Source organism: Trichechus manatus, unplaced genomic scaffold (genome assembly GCF_000243295.1).
Source record: "Trichechus manatus latirostris isolate Lorelei unplaced genomic scaffold, TriManLat1.0 scaffold00010, whole genome shotgun sequence".
In the NCBI taxonomy this organism is placed as follows: Eukaryota; Metazoa; Chordata; class Mammalia; order Sirenia; family Trichechidae; genus Trichechus; species Trichechus manatus.
In genome coordinates, this window is record NW_004443946.1 from 2,618,106 (window position 1) to 2,636,402 (window position 18,297).

The 18,297-nt window shown below is 41.0% G+C and overlaps 1 protein-coding gene across 1 annotated transcript in view; it reads right to left on the minus strand.

Moving 5' to 3' along the window:
- Nucleotides 1-1,521: 1,521 nt before the first annotated feature.
- Nucleotides 1,522-18,297, minus strand: part of TRIM9 (tripartite motif containing 9) — a 115,530-nt gene continuing 98,754 nt past the window's right edge. Inside the window, exons 8-10 of the mRNA XM_004370858.2 lie at nt 6,361-6,664; nt 3,733-3,895; nt 1,522-1,584 (exon numbers count right to left, since the gene is read on the minus strand). Coding sequence (XP_004370915.1) covers nt 1,522-1,584; nt 3,733-3,895; nt 6,361-6,664 — 530 coding nt within the window. The remainder of the gene's footprint in view (nt 1,585-3,732; nt 3,896-6,360; nt 6,665-18,297) is intronic.

An 18,297-nucleotide genomic window follows, 5' to 3' on the forward strand; every position in this document is an offset into this window, starting at 1 on the left:
TCAGAACCTCCTGAAATCTTCCTAGGTCCTAAATTTTCTAAAAGTTCATGTTGATTAAAGAATCTGAAACTCTATGTAGAAGTAATAAGCACTATAACTCTGCTATCAGTCATAGCGATGACAATTTCATTTTCTTCCAAACATTATTTGAACTACTTTAGAAAGTTAGGTTGTGAAGGGCAGCAGGGTGGATGAAATTTTCATTTGCAGCAGGCACAGGGTAGTATACACGGTGAAAAGCATGTTTATCTTGAGAATGTGAATGCCACGGACTGCAACTTAAGGTCTCCTGTTACTGAGAATGGTTCCTCCTCCCTCTGGTCACTACTGATATGTCCTTGGTTAGCATATTCTCTCAACTAGAAAATAATGAACACCTGCCATCCATTTTTAAGGCTTAGTGTCATCGCAGCATGAACAAATAAGGAGACTAATATCATTACTACCAAAGAGGGCTCTGGGATGAGCCATTGTTAAAACAGCACAGTTGAAAAGTCATTGAGTTGGTATGTAGAGGGGGGCAATGCATTTGTCCTATGGCCAGAATGCGTGAATTTTTAGCATCATTCTGGGTATCTGAAAGTTCTTGCCAATGAGCCTCTTTGCCCCCTGTTTGTTTCCTTTGTAGCACATATTATAATTTGTAATTATTTGATTTGATTTTTGGTTTATTCTCCTACTAGAATATAAGATCCAGGAGGGCAGGGACCTTGCCTGTCTTATTCACCACTGTGTCTCCAGTGTCTAGAACAGTGCTTGGTCCATAGTAGGTTCTCAGTTAATAATTGATATCAAATAAATGAACCAAATCATTAAGTCTCCTGGTCTGCATATGTCTAGAAACTTTCCAATTTCATACAATGGCCAGGGTTTCAGGCCTGTCCAATTATTAGGCTACCCTAATTATCATACCCCGCTGTGAACCTTTGTGCAGCTGAATAGCTGATATTTCTGTGCTTCAGTGGATTAGTAAAACTTCACAATGCTAGATTCATTCTATCCAGTTTCCATAGATTAGCTATGCAGAACCAACACTGCATGAGAAGTAACAGGACAAGAACATTCTAGGAGGTAAACTGCAATCTCCCAAGTCAGCTTATTCTTCCATACTTCCCCCTACAACCTCTTTATCTGCTAGAAAGCATAATAAAAAAGTCATCAGGAGGATTTTCTCTTGGCAGTGCCAGTTCAGTAAGTTGCCAGTAAGATATGAGAAAAAAAACAACATATAACAACATATAAAAAACTAAGATAAATAAAAGCAAAATTTGGGAGTGACACGGTGGGTGGTCTAGGTCCTGTGTTGGTTGGAATTGCTGAACATGGAAGTGAATGCAGGTATTACAGCAGTGGAGAAGCTGCAAGGGAAGGGGGCAGAGCTGTGGGGTGTGAAGACTGTAGATGACCAGCTTTTCTCTCCTCCTTCTCCTTCTCCTCATCCCACTGCACGCTGGCTGAGCTCCTCGCTGTCGCTCTCGGGCGGAGGTAAGAACAGGCAGCTGGCACCTCCACAGCGCATCCTTAGGCTATTGATGCTCTGCTGGAGTAGAAGTCAGGGACTGGGAGCCCAGTGTGAAGCGTGACCTGGGGAAAGAGACTGTGAGTCCTGCAAGACACCCCAGGCACCCTCCTTTCCCTGTACCCACTGTACAGCGGGTGTGCTCCTAATACAAAAAAGGGATTTTCTCACTTCTCTTTAACATCGGTTTTCAAGGGCCAAGTAGAAGTCTGCGTATGGTAACCTGGTGGGCTCCCAAATCCTTGGTGACACCTAATAACATGGTTCTCATCTACTTTCTTTTAAGAAGTCTAAGGAGAATATATTTCTTGTGACCAAAGATACAGGCCTTGATTTGTAGGTAGCAAAGTCTGTTGGCCACACTGCAGTGACCACTGCCAACTTCATGGGTGGAGAACAGCTTAGCAGAGACAACTTTTCTCTTATTACATGTCCACTGGCTATTCAAACTAGGGTAAACCTTTCATTCTGGGCTTGCATACATTATTGCCAGTTATGAAGAAGCATGGCTACTTATACTGTTTCACCAATTTCTGTTCAACTCTATGCCTCAATGGATAGCTACATAGAAAAGACTAGAACCATTTCATCTGTCATTTCTCTGCTTCTTTATCTTCCCCAGACCTCAAGGGCCTTTATCTGAAGATACTCAGAATGTCCTGGAAACCACTGAAGAGCACCTCTAGTATATTTTTTGAAAGGCAGACACTCGCAAGTGTGGAAAATTCTGAATGAAGTTTTTCTGAGACTCACTTTTGGGCAATTTATGGTTTTCTTTCTTGCAATGTAGAGAGGTTGAACCCTGAAATATTAGATTCCAGCCTCCCAGAAAACCTCATCTAGTTGCAGGAATGAGAAGGACAGGGGTCACTTGTGATGGAGCCTGTACTGTCTTTTTGACTGGGTTGCAGTCACTTTTACTACATGTTCTGATAAACAACGATGATTTCTTTTTGTTTCTTTCTCTCCTTTATTTAAAAAATAGCTCCCGAGACTGTAGTTCTGAATAGGGCAAAAGTCACCCGCAGCACTTTGAGTTCTCAAGCCCTAGCTATCTTAAGGCAGCCATTTCCTGAATGAGGTTCATGAGCAGCCCAGCTCAAGAGGGAAGTGGAAGTCCTAACAGTGGCCAGTAGGGCACACCCCTCCCTGAACTGTTCTTCTCTCTCCTACTGGCCCCTCACTCATCTGCCCCTTCCCCTGCCCACTCATTTACCCCAGGCCATTGGCCTCTTCGCCCTTCCATGCTCACATGGGGCCCCTCATGCCTTAGAAACTTTGCATAGGCTGTTCCCTGTGCCTGGAAAGCCTTTTGCCTAGAAAGCCACACAGTTCACTCCTCGCCTCCTTGAAAACCCAGCTCACCTGTGACTGCAACAAGGCCTACTTACCCTGACCGCCTTATTTAGGATTGCAACCGCCCTGCCTAACCCCAGATCTCTTGGTCTCCTTACCCTGCCCTTGATCTTTTCTCCACTGCACTTATCCCCCTCTAACATACTATATAATTAACTTAGTGGTTGTGTTTATTGTTTATTGTCTGTTTCCTGCAACTCAGATGTAAGCTTTATGAGGGCAAGATTTTCATCTGTTTTTCCACTGATGTATCCTAAGTATTGCCTCGCGTGTTATAGGCACTCAACAGATATTTGCTGAATGAATGAATAAATGAGAAGAACCTGTTGTTTTATAGCTACAATAAATCGTAAGTAACTTGTAGGAAGGGACTATGTTTCATAATTTTATATTCCCAGAGCTCCTAGCAGAGCTGAACAAGAGTGCAGAGAAAATACTTAGAAGTTCTAAAAACTACTAATACTTCAGTCTTCCATAGTCCCTTCTTCTCAAGCACTCACGGAGCTTTGCACAAGTTATTTTATTTGTTTTCGTGCCAGCTGGTTCAACAGTTTCATTTCTACTTAGTGATGAGACTAAAGCTCAGAGGGACAATCATTACCAAACCATGAATAGAATTCCAGTTTCCCAGTTGCTGTTAACTGGACTGTGACCAAGTATAGAAGAAGGGACTTGTACTGGTTTAGAATCATATCTGCTATCAACGTTGATCCCTTTCTGACCTCCTTTCCTCCATGTCTTGGTCTGGGCCTCAAGCTGTCATCTTTCCTCTCTCAGGGATTAGTTTTCCTGCCATGGGCAGCCTTTGAAGCAGCTGTCATCAGAAGCTGCTTCTAAATTCAGGGTATAGTGCTTACCTGCACATTCCTGTTCAGGCTGACTGCAGGGAAGAACAGGCCCTCCACATTCTCAAATGCTATGGGGCCTTGCTGTTCATCGTTGATAAAAAACGTCAAGGTTTTTCTATTTAAGTCGAGGAGGACCCCAACTGTGGCCCCCTTGGTGATCCCCCCCTCAGTTCTGTGGGAAAAGAAAACAATTGGGTTTCACTTGCTTGTCATCATTCTAGAAACTCCCTTTCTGTATGGTTGAACCAGTGCTTCTCAACCCTTTAAAAATTATTGCCTTCCCCAGGACCCTAAACAGTTTTTTCCTAATCACTCCCCACCCACTGCATTAACTTTTAATAGCACAGATACACCGTATATTCTCTTATGCACTGTAAATGTAGCTGTGCATTATATATAAAAAGAGTGAGGTTTTTTTTTTTTTGGCCCCCACCAAAACCAATTCCACTCCTCCTTGGGGGAGATATTGCCCCCTGTTGAGAATGCCTGGGTTAAACCACAGCTGCTCTGCTGTTGCTGAAAGTGAACTCATTTATATAGGGTCTCGACCACTGAGCCACAGCACTAGAAAACAGAACACAAAAGACTAAAACAAACAGCCTTTGGACTATCAGAGTCCTGACCATAGCTATGTTACACACTTTGCACAAATGGTGTGAATTAAATATCATTAAATTCTAAATGACTTCATTTGAAAGTCAAAATAAAGAAGCACTTAAGCTGAACCTAAAGCATATGCATGAGAAATTGGAATTGGGGCCTTATGATACTCATTACATAGAAAAACTTATTCTGGAAAGATGGTAATTTTTTGACATGTTGATTTGAATCAAGAAGTTAGAGGCTATCTATAAAATGACAACATCCAAAAAGAAGAGGCTCCCCAGCAAAGAAATAATTACACTCTAGAAGGTACAGTGATTCTAGAGAATCTGCATACAAACACCATTTTACAAAGAATTGTGCTTCCATTGATGGTTTCACAAAGTGCCATTAAGCGTGGAAAAGCCTATTTGTCTTTTCTCCCTTCTTTGTGATCCAGCAATATCGAACTCCATCCTTCTCTCAGCAGAGCACAGACATTTAAAAGTGCTGTTAGTCTCCTCTGGCATGCAGAATACAGACTGCACATAGTCATTAAAAGACAGGTTTATGATTTGCATCTTGTTAATTCACAGGTTCAGCAATGACAGCACAAGTGACACGCATGCAGTTGGCATGCAAGCAGACATGTTAAGCTTTAAAAATGTGTTTCTCTGCATAGTGTGGCGATTGTGTTATTACCCACTCCTTCATTCCAAACTAAAGAAGCTAGAAGGGAAAGTAAGCATGGTACATGGGTGATGGTATCATGACTCTAGTGACAGAAGGTTCTACAAAACATACATCCCTGAAGATAACTGCTTATCTACATCTAGTAGAATTTGATATCAAGCTGAAGTGGTATGTGTGTTTACTCTGCGTGACAGTGAATAATGCAACCCTGGATGGAGATGTATAGAAAATAGCCAGGGGAAAGGAAGGGGAGGCCATAGGAGTCCTAATGGCTAGAGAAGGGTCAGTGCTGAGTGTACAGAGAAATCTGAGATGGTGGAGTCAGTTATCCAACCACCAGTTGGCTCGCTTTCCCCAGAGACACCAATGGGAACATATGTATCCTGGGGAAATCTTCAAGAATAAAATGGGCACTTCTCTGCCTAGGAAATTTGTGATGATCTATTTGAAGAGGGAACACAAACCAAATGAAAACAACAAAAAAGGAAGTCTAGGGAAAAATTTTAGTATGTGTTAAATCATAATTTCCTATATTTTGGTGGTAGAGAGAAACTCAAGGAGATTATTAGATTCTCTTTCCCCAGCAAACTGGGTGCTCTGAATTCATTCAATAATAAGAGAGTACCTCAAAGTATAAAGTTATCATAGCTGGCATCTATAAGATTTAATGAATGGCTATATTCAGAGTCATAGTATTAATAATAATCTTAATAAGAAAAACAATGGCTTCTATTTTTAGATGCCACCAATGTGCCAGTCAATGCATTAGGTATTTTCACATCTCTCATTTAATCTTCAGAATACTCCCTGCAGGAAAAAATACTATTACTCCAATTTGGTGGATTTGGAAATAGAGGTACAGAAAAATTAACTTGCCCCAAAGCACTTTTCTGGTGAACTATAGGCCTGGGTTTGGAATCCAGAACTGTTTTCTTTAATGGATAGGTATGGGATCCTTAGTTTCCAGCCATGGGTGGGTTATAGCAATGAGGGGATTGATTCATCGATGAGTAATAGAACCCCTGTGCTACTTAATGAAGACCACCCATTGGATTTCCTTAATTTGTCTACTTAATAAGTCTTTGAACTTGGCTTTTACTGATTAGACAGTTAACTTGCCTTGTAATGTCATTTGCCATTACGATACCAAGTATAAGGAAAGTGTAACACTAGGAATTTTGATAGCAACTAAAGGAACCATTTGGTCGGAGAGCCAAATCTTACAAACTTTGTTGTGGATATTTGAGAGCTCCTTGCTGAAGTGGGTGTTTGCGGCAAGAGATGAGGAAGACTGTGACTGGGGCTCTCATTCTTGACCAGAAGCCAACGTGAAGAAGGCTTGGTTTAGGGGCTGCAGGGTACCTGTTGGTGTGCGAGTTGTTGTGCATGAACCAGCTCCGGTTATTGTCCACATACATTGCCCAAGCTTTGTCGTCCTTTCCTAACATCACATCCTTCATCACGTCGATGCGGGCCACACCAAAGGCAGGGTCGGGGTGGTTGTCATAGCGATCCACAGTTAGCTCCCAGTAGTGGACGCCCTTGGAGAAGCCTGTCTTCCCCAGCACCACCCGGTCATCGTAGCTACTGCAGGTCACAGTCAGGTTGTCATTGGAGAAGATGATGTCAGAGTGTGCCGAGCCAGGGTCGAATGCAAACCAGGCCACTGAGAACAACAGAAGGGAACTGCGTTAGTAAGGCTGACTCAAGGAGCTCAACACCATAACAGACTCTTGGGAGGGTGAGGAGCGTTGTGTCCCATTTTCATGCTGCCATGCAGGAAGGAGGCGTCCAGAAGGGGCCGTAAGTGAGCAGACAGGGGCACGTCCTGGGAAGTGGTACTCTCTGCACCCAGAAGCAGACGGAGGACACACGACCGATTCAGCAGGGGTTACCTGACTCAGACTGCACTCCCAACCTGGTGATCCGGGAGTGAAGTGGCATCGATTTTGGAAGGTGCAAGTCCCTTCACCCGGTGACTGGCAGAACAGTGCACCAGAGACATAAAGGGAGAGGGGACCCGCTAAGACGCATGAGTAACCCCTTGAGGCAGGGAGGCTAGGATCTAGAGTCCTAGATGGAGGAGGGATAAAACACATGGAGTGAAATCAGGAAAGAAGCCTTCAGCAGAATGGCTAAAATCCAGTTGTTTGGAAAATTTCCTCAGCTCTAGTGAAAGCTCAGGAGCTTTGAAGCTATCAGCAACATAACTAATTTTAATGAGTGTTTGTGACTTGGACATAGGTTGGATTGCTTCTTTCATAACTTAACAATATATTTTGCATGTTATTCCTAAAACTAACAGGTAAGATATTTTGCTGGAGCAGTAGGTATTTTGGATATTAGGTGCAGGTAGAATGATGTCTTTGTACACGTTGTTATGCCCCAAGTTCTAAATGCCTTTTACAAATAACATACTCTGGAGAGATGTCATTGCTGATTTATTGTACCTGTGAGCCACCTCACATGCACTTTGGTCTTTGCTATATGTAACAAAATAAGGTGGTTCCATACCTGCCAACAGCTTTTTAATGTCAACTGTTGTCATTCCAAGTGAAAGGCATGGACGAGAGAAATAGGAAGCAAAATTGACATTGATAAGAAAACATGTTTCTTTTGATAATCTAATACCAAAAAGGGCTCAATTTAAAATGCTACACACACTACAACAGGTGGTCTGACTTGTACCTTTACCCACATTTAGTGCTTATAAAGGGTGCTTTGCATTGATGTATAAGAAAACTGGGGCAGGGGGAGGGGAGTTAGCTTCTTCGAGGTATAACATTAAAAAAATACAGGTACCATTTCCATTTTTTGAAGTATTTGAGCAATTGTTAGAATGGGGTTAGAATGACAATTAGACAATTTTATTGACATATAATAAGTTGCCGCCATTTATTTTGTGAAGGAAATTGAGCATACCAACCACGTAAGTAAAACATAACAATTACAATAAGTATACTTGCCTAATTGAGAGTAAGGTGCAGACTGTGGCTCAAAATTGCATCCTATAAAGAGATACTACACATCAAAGCTATGAAACAACAACCAGGTTGATAAAAAGCACCAATTGAATAGAGTCACAAGAGGCCTGATTCATTAAATACCAAAGCCCTTTTTGTGTTAGTTTACATTGCTGGGTAAAAATTGCTTCTTTTCTCTTTCAAAATGAAAAGTAGACGTTCTTACCATTTAATAAATCCTCCTCCAATTGATTCCAAACACTGCAGCTTAAATTTTCACCATTTTCCAAGTTTATTCTTTTCCACTAAAGGTTGCATATGAAGAAGGCTTATTGTTTTAAGAGGGAGAAACCGTCATCCAATTGAAATGGAGAAGTCGGTAGGTGTTGATAAAACTCCACACTACATCACTATTGTATGCATTTCTAATTCTGGCTATGCCAAAAGGCTTTGTTGTGGCTTGGGTCCATGTTAAATGATACATATATAACTGAACAGGTAATATAATCCACATATTAATAAATCCATCTGATGATTACTAATAATGACATGAATCGAATGTAGTAAAAAATATTGTCTCCTTCTTAGTCTATTTTACTACATCAGTCCTTCACCTGAGGGAGGGGAGGGGGACTGATGGGGATGGAAGTTGACTTGGAGATATATTAGAATCACCTGTGGAGATTTTTTTTAACTCTTCCTCCTTTTCCAAGATCTGGGTACTCCCCACCCCATGAGAACCTGCATCAGAGTTGGGGAAGGCAGGTGTGTGATCTACAATTTTGAGAGGTGTTGGGAACTGATGTGGAAATGAGCACTAGGAGGTAGAGAAAGGATCATTTAATTTTTTTTTTCAACTTAGTAAGGCCCTTCTATGCTAATTTCCAAAACAATTGAAGGATAATACCCAAAAACCCACTGCCATGGAGTCAGTTCCAATTCATAGTGACCCTACAGGACAGAAGAACTGCCCTATAGGATTACCAAAGCTGTAATCTTTACAGAAGCAGACTGCTACATCCTTCTCCCTCGGAGCAGCTGGTGGGGTTGGAACTGCCAACCTTTCAGTTAGTAGCCGAGCACTTTAACCACTGTGCCACCAGGGCTTGTGAAGGATAATACACTGGCTTAAAATAATTTTAGAAGGATTAAGAAAGCAACTTATTATAAAGACAAGATGAATGAGTAAGTTGAAAACAGAATTTAAAGATTATGTCCTTACTTTTGGTTAGTTTATTTTAGTCTGGGATGAATTAATATGCAAAAGAATCTTCTCCCAATTCATGGCTGATTTTTATGTTTAGTTTCTATCAATTGTCACGTTAATTCCTATTCATAGAGCTTAGTGACAAAAGACCGCTGGGAGTTTTAAAAAAACTGAATTTCATATCCAGTTTTGTAGAACCTGAATAGGGCTTTTAAAATTTTTACATGAATCATGCCTTGTGCAAATCTTTTTCAAACAAGTATTCTCAATATTTTTACACTACTTTAAACACACCATCATACATTTAAGATTCAACGATACAACTAGAACAATGCTATTAAACACACCCATTAAATATCCCCAACCCCACATTTCATTTTATTCTTGAGACAATATACATTACAAAGACTATAACAATATTTCAGTACAGTAGACACAGTGAAAAAAGTTCCATGACGAGGCATGTTTGAAAGCCAGTAGTGCACAGAAAAACAATAAGGAACGTAAAAGCACAAAGAAAAATGTCATTTTAAAGAGAGCTTGAAGTCCCTGCGTCCTTTTTGCACTGTCATGCTGTGGCCTTCTTCATTCCAGGATATGGGATGAGCAAAAATAATTAAAAAACAACAACAACAACAACAAAATAAACCTTTGGAAATGTGAAATGTGTATCATGTGTATCCATGATTACAATATAGTCCTGAAGAGATCAAATACGCCTGCATCTTAGATATTTTAAGATTCTATTTGCTGGACAAATAGAATCAGCCCTAAAGCCCTGTCACCACCTGTGTGGCTGTGGGAAACTTCGAGGAGGTCAGACTTTTAGATTACTAGGATCTTTGAGAGTTAGGCATGTTACCGGGTTTCTAATTCAGTTTGTGGCGGCCCCTCCCCTTTGTTAGGCAAGAGAATCAGCCATGAGCACCACGGACTTTCCTGCCAGTGAGCACAGGCTTTTGCAGAAAATGTTTTTACTTTTTGCTCTCTGGTTTGCAAGGCTTTGCAGGATGCATTCTGCTGTTGGCGTGTTTTTATTTTTTTCAGTAAAGATCTCTTGAGTCTATGTTTAATCAGACCACTCCAGTCTGGATGCACTGATCCAGTCTCCCCGGCACGCTGGATTCTTGGATACAGCAGGGTTGCAAGCCTGCAAACCACTGCCCCAGCCTTCACTCAGCCCGCACCTGTGCCGTGCTATGCCATTGCATGTGATGACAGAGCGGGTTATCCATGGTGGTACCAGCTTGTGCAAAAAGAACAACTTCACTCGTCACTTTTCAATGCCATTGTACATCGACTACAGCTCAATGGTTGGTCGTAACACCACACAAACAAGAACACACAAAGCCCCATCATCCAAATGCTCCTCATACCGGAAGCAGGCCACAGACACAGAGACTAGCTCATCCCCCCTCTCCACGCACATGGATGGCAACAACAAAACACGGATTTCAGAGATGCCTTACGGCACAGAGATCAAGAGCAAAGGTCAGACGAGCTCAGCTCACCCAGTGCATTGAGAGACTGTAAAGAGGAATGCAAGCTCAGCTGGTGAGGTGAGGATCGGAAATCAAAGTAGGATCTCCCGGGAAAGCTGGGCTGTAGATTAAGGGTGGAGGAGAAAGGACTCATTCTACGTAGCGGCAATCTTTCCGAAGGCACTGGAAAAGGGAGGGTCTGTTCTTCTGAGTCTGTGTCTAAACGTAAGAGCAACGCAAACTAGAGATCAGAACTCTGCTACCTGCCCGTGTACGGTTCCCCAAGACCTGCCTGACCAATGCATCCACACAAAGCCTCACATCCACCCCGGAGGTGGCCACAACCAACATCGCTGGGGCTAGGAGGGCCTTCTCAGCAGGCCAGGACCCAAACCAGAGGATACCACAAACATCATAGGCAACTGTTTGCATTTCCCCCAATTTTTAGGTCATAGAAAAGTATTTTGAAAGATTTTCTTTAATTAAATATTTTGAGTTGAATTTAGAAACTTTAGAGGTAAATTTTAACCCATTGATAACCAGGAGATTAATACCCTATCCCCTTCAGTTATCTCAGAAATGACTACCTGCACGATAACAGCCTCTTAAAGGGTTTCTATTTAAGTGGTGATGATTTTTATAAACTGTTTGCTCTTTCATATTTTCCCATTTCTCTCCTAATACTTATATTTTCCCATTTCTAAATGTATGAGATAATTTCCTATACTAGCACACTCAAGACTTTATCTTTAAACAGGAGAGGAAATATAGGGTGGCCTAAGGAAGACAGGGCTGAGCAAGTAGTCAGGGAAAGAGCCTTACCTTTATTTCTGAAGTATGATCAGACCCCAGGGACCTCACTTGAATATCTCTGGCTCTCTTAACAGTAAACAGACTGGGGGACAATGGTGAGGTGCATTGGTGGCAAAATGTCTGTGTATTTTAGATTGCCAGATTTGGCATGAGTATCACTATTATGTTAGAGTAAGGAATTACCAATTACTTGATTGGGTTTTAGAAAGGTATGTGAGTTAGTTTCTCTGAATTACTGAAAGCACTCCTTTCTCTTTCATCAAGCAACAGCTGATTCTATGCTGTGCTGTGGTCTGGTCAGAGATGGATCTTTCACCAGTTGGGGTCTTCTTAAAACTCAGTTTAATAGTAACAATAATTTAGGAAAATACAACTGGCATGATGGTAACATTCCATGTTTAAAAACCACAAAGGAGCTTTCTTCTCATTGAAAAAATAATTTTGTTTTGGTGGTGAGAGGTTGTTCCTGGGAGTATTTTTCTGGTTTGGTTAGCATGCTCCTCTTTGTTGAACACAACTGTATCCTATTGAAATGCTATTCTGTGTGTGCTCAAGCAAAAATATCTGGAGTGCGTGTTCTGGAACATGATCCTATTTGAAGAGCTCAGGACAAGAGCACTGATGGGTTTTAATTTAATACTGCCAAGAGTCAGCCTCATTTTCATGTCTGAACTCACGATATTACAGTTAGTTTTTCAGGGTTTAGACTTATTCTTAGGGGAAGATTTTTTTTTTTTTTTTTTAAAGCATAAACCAGATCTCAGAGAAAAGGAATTGCTATTTATGGAATCTAAACCTTTGTGTTCCCAATAATAATACATTCAAATTTTCTTCTACCTAAACTTCATGTGGTTTGGGTGACTTGACATGTATCTGCTAATTTCTTTGCTCAGAAATGATTTATAATTCTTAAGGTTAAAATAGTTAGCTTTCTAGTTTAATGGAAAGATCTGAAATACAATAACACAACATCACAAACTGACATGGGTTTCTTTTAGGGAGAAAAGGCATTTACACCAATATTTATGTCAGTAAAAGATTTTTATCAATAAGAATTTTCTTGGAAATTTTTTAACCAGGTAGTGATAATCAATTCATTATATTGAAAATACTCATTGCTTTAAAATTAAGGGAAAGAACATATATAGTAAGATGAATTTTAGAATGTATTGAACCCCCAAGCAATCATGTGAAAATCAATGAGAAGATGTGTACTGACTCCAGGCCTTGGGGAGCATATAAAATTCCATCATGAAAGGTACTCACCTTTTTCTATTCTCAGCACCACGGAGAAGAACTTACAGTCAACGATGGCACCACTTTGTGGGGTGGGGGCTGAGGGCATCTATGGTTATGGCATTAGTAACTTACCACTAAAATGGTTATTGTCTTTCCTATCCTTTTATGTGGATCTATTGTTTCCTGATGGCCCAATTTTTCTCGACTCCTCTCACCCTTGAACTACACCCTTTACTTAGGCAAGCTTATTTAATATCCACATTATCCAACCACTCCACCTCTGTCTTTGAGTCTTCTCCCACCTATAACCATCCGTCCCCTACCAGCTGGGCTCTTACCCCATTTTCTCTAAGCAGATCCTAAAAAAAAAAAAAAAAAAAAAAAATCTGTCTTGTCATGAGATAAATTACAAGAGAGAGAGCACTTTCCACCTGATCCTAGCCTGATTAAACAAGCAAATCTCCCTTTATACCCTTCCCCATTGGCACGTAGCACAAATGTTTGGTCAGTTGCCCATAGGTCATCTATGACACTTCATATTACCTTAGATTGCATGAGTCTTAGAAGGAAACAATTTGTCTCAGTAACATATGAGAAGCAGCCATCAAGCTTCCACTTGAAATCCTCTGTGATGAGGAACTAATCACCTATGAGGAGCCCCCTCCAGTTTTTAGAGTTATTGTTTGCATTGGTCTGGACATATGTCTATGAGAGTGCCACTCATCAATCTGGGGCCACACAGAACAGATCACTAGTTCTTCATGTATTGGAAGGTGGTCGTGGATTCTCTTTAAATATTCTCTTTTCTATGTTAGATGGAAACAATTTCCAACCTTTCCTCTATGGCATGGATTTCAAATCCTTCACTCTCCTGGTCACACCCCTCTGGACATGTTCAAAGACATGAGCCAAGGACAATAATATAGAGAACATATTGCTACTCCCTGGTTTAGCCAGACTACACATAACTCACACTGGGCATACACCTAACTACCCAAGTGTGTTATATATGGGATGCTGAAAGGATGTATGTCCTACTCCCTTACCTCCCCCTCAAAACAGAACTACTGAGATATGGAGAAGGCTTCTCAGCCACTAATATTCTATTGATCAAGATAAAGAGGGATTTTAAAAAATTTTTTTTTTAGAATATATGATACAAAGCTGTGTTTCATGTCACAGCTATTATCCAGGGTGAATAATATTATTAATTTTAAACCTATAGATCCTTAGATAAAGACAAGCAGCTCCTTAAGAGATTTTTAATTTCTTATCACGTTTCATCACATGCAGTGATGCTGTCTGGTCAGAGTTTTTCTCAGTGAAAGCAGTTTAGCAGGGAGGAGCAATGGAAGACAGTGTGTCAGTGGCTGCATACTGGTGTGGTGACTCTAGGCATATGCACAACTCCAGAATGGAAACTGTGTTCATAATGGAAGTGTGTCAAGACACACTTTCCATCAACTCTGTTGATGATCATAATTATCCTCTTGCCTTTGCCTAGACTTCTTTCCCTTCCTACCTGGGATTGGTTGGATTCTGGAGTGGGGCCTACATGATGGCAAAGGCCTCTACTTAGAAAGAGCAATCAAGAACTACCAAAGCAAAAGTTCAACTGTGGGACCACATGAATTATTTACTGACTTTTGGGTTTTAGGAAGAAAAGGAATAGGTAGGTGGTATACTCCTGTTTGGCTCACTATATAGTTCTTTAATGTGTTCATTTAGCTAACACTTATGGAATACCTACCATGTGCTAGACACTGCAATAGAATTGAGCCGTTGGAAAACATAAAGTTGGCAGGAGAGCTGACCGTGAGAAAAATAATAATTCAGAGAAAATCTGTGTCTTATATTATTGGTTAGTTTTTACTTCTGTGGTTGGAATTTCTTGACTGATTCCAACATGTACAGAGTACTAAAGATTCCTGTGGATATTGTAAAATATTTTGAAAATGTAAACTACAATCTTTAAGGTGTTATTTTTTGATTCAAAGAGGAAAATCCAGCTGAAAGTTGTTCCTTATGACAGGTACTCCAATCCAGCTTCCTTTGTGTCCTGGGAAAAGTTTTGGTTGTCTCCCTGTCTAATAATGAATAGCTTCATGAGTTAAGCAGTCATCCATGGGCCCGGTCCAACAAGATGGTTGCAATTCAGAGCACAGTAAAGCAAGATATGTCACTAAGAATTGCACAAGTAGTGTTACAGATGACTTTCAGTTCAATTATAAACCAGCTGTAAAAGAATTTGCTTTTGTTGGGAAGATTTAAAAAGAGATAAAGAAATGAATGAAGAAGGAGGCTGAGTTTCCTTAAATTATCTAATAAGCAGCCAACTGGTACATAATTTTCAACAAAAGGTGGGATTTTAAGCTTTCTTAAGTGTGGCATTAATTGCAGTTGAGAGTGAGCAATCTGTTTTGAAAACCTCCTTTTAAAAGAAGCAATGAAACAGCCTCCTGCCACCCCTGGGAGAGCTTCCACTTCATCATCAAGTCTTCCACTCCAGTTTAGAATACCATGACATTATCTCTGTGGAGCTACCACTGGAAGAATGGGAAATCCCTATATTTCAAATAGATACAGAGGATTCAAGAGGATTAAACTGCTCCCCAGAATGTCAACTGCAAACTACACTCCCCAGAACTAAAAAGGCAGTTCTGGATCCAATTCTGTCCTATGGAAACACTCAGAAAATTCCAGTTCTGGATCCAATTCTGTCCTATGGAAACACTCAGAAAATTCCATGGGATACCATGCATCTTATCAAAACTACAAGGAACAAAGCGTCTCTCTTCTCTGGGCTTTGCAAAAGTTACCTAAGTTTGGTCAGGTTTGATTTACATACTTTGAGGATTTTTGTCCTGGAACTATGTATTCTCCTAACTAAATAATTTTTGTGGGAGACCCTAACACTGGGCCAGGAAAAGCAAAGCAGAAGGAGGCACAGAAAATATTTTCTTCAGTGGACTATATATTGTCTTTTATCAACCATTTCTTACTAATGTTGAATTTTCAGTGTCACTGGCAGAGTTTTAAGACCCATTAAGACCCCTGGAGGAGGCAGGTAGCTAGAACTGCCCCATACCAGCTTTCAGCAACTGAAACTTTCTACAACTTCTCTAGCATTCTCAGCGTACCAGAGTTCAAGTGTACAGTACTTTTGCACTAGGTTCACTAGAACATATCTGCAAAGAGATTTTGGACAGTACAAGATACATCTAGGAATACTTGGCATTTACAGAAATGGAAGCATAAGTCTATATTCTGCCTGCACCACTAAAATATTTTCTGGGCGATTTCCTTTGATGAGTGGAAGAAGGAGCCCTTCCATTGGAAGAGGCAGAGTGATGCTGTGAATCTAATAGGGGAAAAAGACATTTTAATGTTTCTGAATAACACCTTCTATGCCACCATTTTAGAAAGCAGTTTCTAAGATGCAATTTCAAGAATCCCGACCAATTTATTGCCATTAGATGAAACAACCCCGAGAAGTGCTGGGGAGATGGCTACTGTGGACATTCAACTAAGGGATCTTAAAAGCAGTATTTCCTTCAATGCGCTAGGCACCTGTTTTCTGGGAGTGCCAGAGTTTACAGCCTTATCTCAAGTCTGACTAATTATCACTGATTACCTTGTCCCCACTTTTCCTCACAGTTGAGATCTGGAGGGCTGGAGAGCTTCTGTGAATAAACAGTTCTGTGGTTTCAACCTGAGCAGGGCTCCAAGTCCCAGACCTCATTTGGTAGTGGCTTTCAAGGTCCTCAAAGCTGTGGCACTGACATTCCTTTTGCTTTCTAGGCAGCGACTCATCACCGCCAGCCAAGAGCACTCCATCGGTACCAGTTGAGCAGACGGGCCTCTCTAGGTGAGCTAGCCAGCCAGGGATGCATTGGGTGGGGATGGGGAGCTAGAGGAAATGCAGAGACATGAAAACAGGCACAGGACCTGAGGAGCAGCTTGGGGGAAAGGATACTGTGCTGGAAATGTCAGCTACTCCCATATCTCCTTCTTAAAGCAGAAATGTTACTTTTTAAAACAAAATTCTAACATGACTCTTTTTTTCTGGCTAGGTGGCACAGTGGTTAAGAGCTGGGGCTGCTAACCAAAAGGTTGGCAGTTTGAATCCACCAGCCGCTCCTTGGAAACTCTATGGGGCAGTTCTACTCTGTCCTGTAGGGTCACTGTGAGTCAGAATTGACTTGATGGCAACGGTTGTGGCTTTTTATATGAGGCAACTAAATGATGCTGCTTCAGTTTGACAAGACGCTTTCGGAAGCGTAGCAGACAGGCTTAGGATAGTTTCCCCTCTCTTTCTTTCCTTTTGGCTGAGTGCAAGCAGCACTGTTCTAATGTCAGCACCAGAATGCACTGTGTTGGGCACTGAAAGATGAAAGGCTCAGGTCTGACATGTTATTTAACCTCTCAGAAATTCAGTTTTCCCTTCTTTAAAGTGGGATGATAATAGTACTACCTTCCTGATAGGGTGTAGTAGGCAGAATAATAACCCCCCCTCCATCAAAAGATGTCCATGTCTTAATCCCTGTAATCTGTGAATATGTTACCTTACGTGACAAAAGGGTCTTCGCAGATATGATTAAGGATTTTGAGATCGTGAGATTATCTTGGATTATCTGGGTGGGCCCAATGTAACCACGAGTCTTTATACAAGGCAGGCAGGAGGCTTATAGTCAGAGAGACATTGGAAGATGCTACACTGCTGGCTTTGAAGATTGAGGAAGCGGCTACAAGCCAAAGAATGGAGGCACCTTCTTGAAGCTGGAAAAGGTGAGAGAACAAATTTTCCCCTTGAGTCTCCAGAAGGAGCCCGGTCCTGCCAACACCTTAATTTTAGCCCAGTGAAACCCATTTTGGACTCCTGACCCCCAGAACTGTAAGATAATAAACCTGTATTGTTTTAAGCCACTAAGGTTTTGGTAATTTGTTATAGCAGCAATAGAAAACTAATACATAGGGTGAATCTGGAATATTGCAGTAACAGAACAGGGAAGGGGTTTAGAAATTAGCCATGGGTATAGAAGTCTAAGTCTATATAGTTGTCAGGATGAACAGAAAAATAAATCCCTATTTTTTTCCTCAGGACTATATAGCAAAACTTGGAATGGATAGTTTTTATACAATTCCTCAATGGGATTCCAGTTTCCTAAAAATATTTGCTGACTCTCATGTTGCTGTCATTTTTCATAAAATTTTTGGTGGACAGTTAAGAAAGTGCTTAGAAGCATGACACAAAATGAGTGGGGCTCATTGTAATAGCTTTTCGGCTTATTTCGTACCGTGATTCCATAAAGCTTTCAGAGATATACCTAATACCCTATAACCCAGGGTTACAGAGAACATACTGACTTTTAAGTGTTTTAGATCAAAATCTTTCTAAAATGCATTACACACTTTATGACTTCTTTCATTAGAGCAAATGCCACAGAATGCTTTCTTTTGGGGGGAGGGGTCTATTCTCAGTTTTTCCAGTTACATTCCATACTCTAGGCTGCTAAGAGCCTTGACTCACTTCTTTGACAATCCTTCTCTTCTCTTCCTATGTGACGCTTCTAGTCTGTTGTGGTCTTGTCAAATG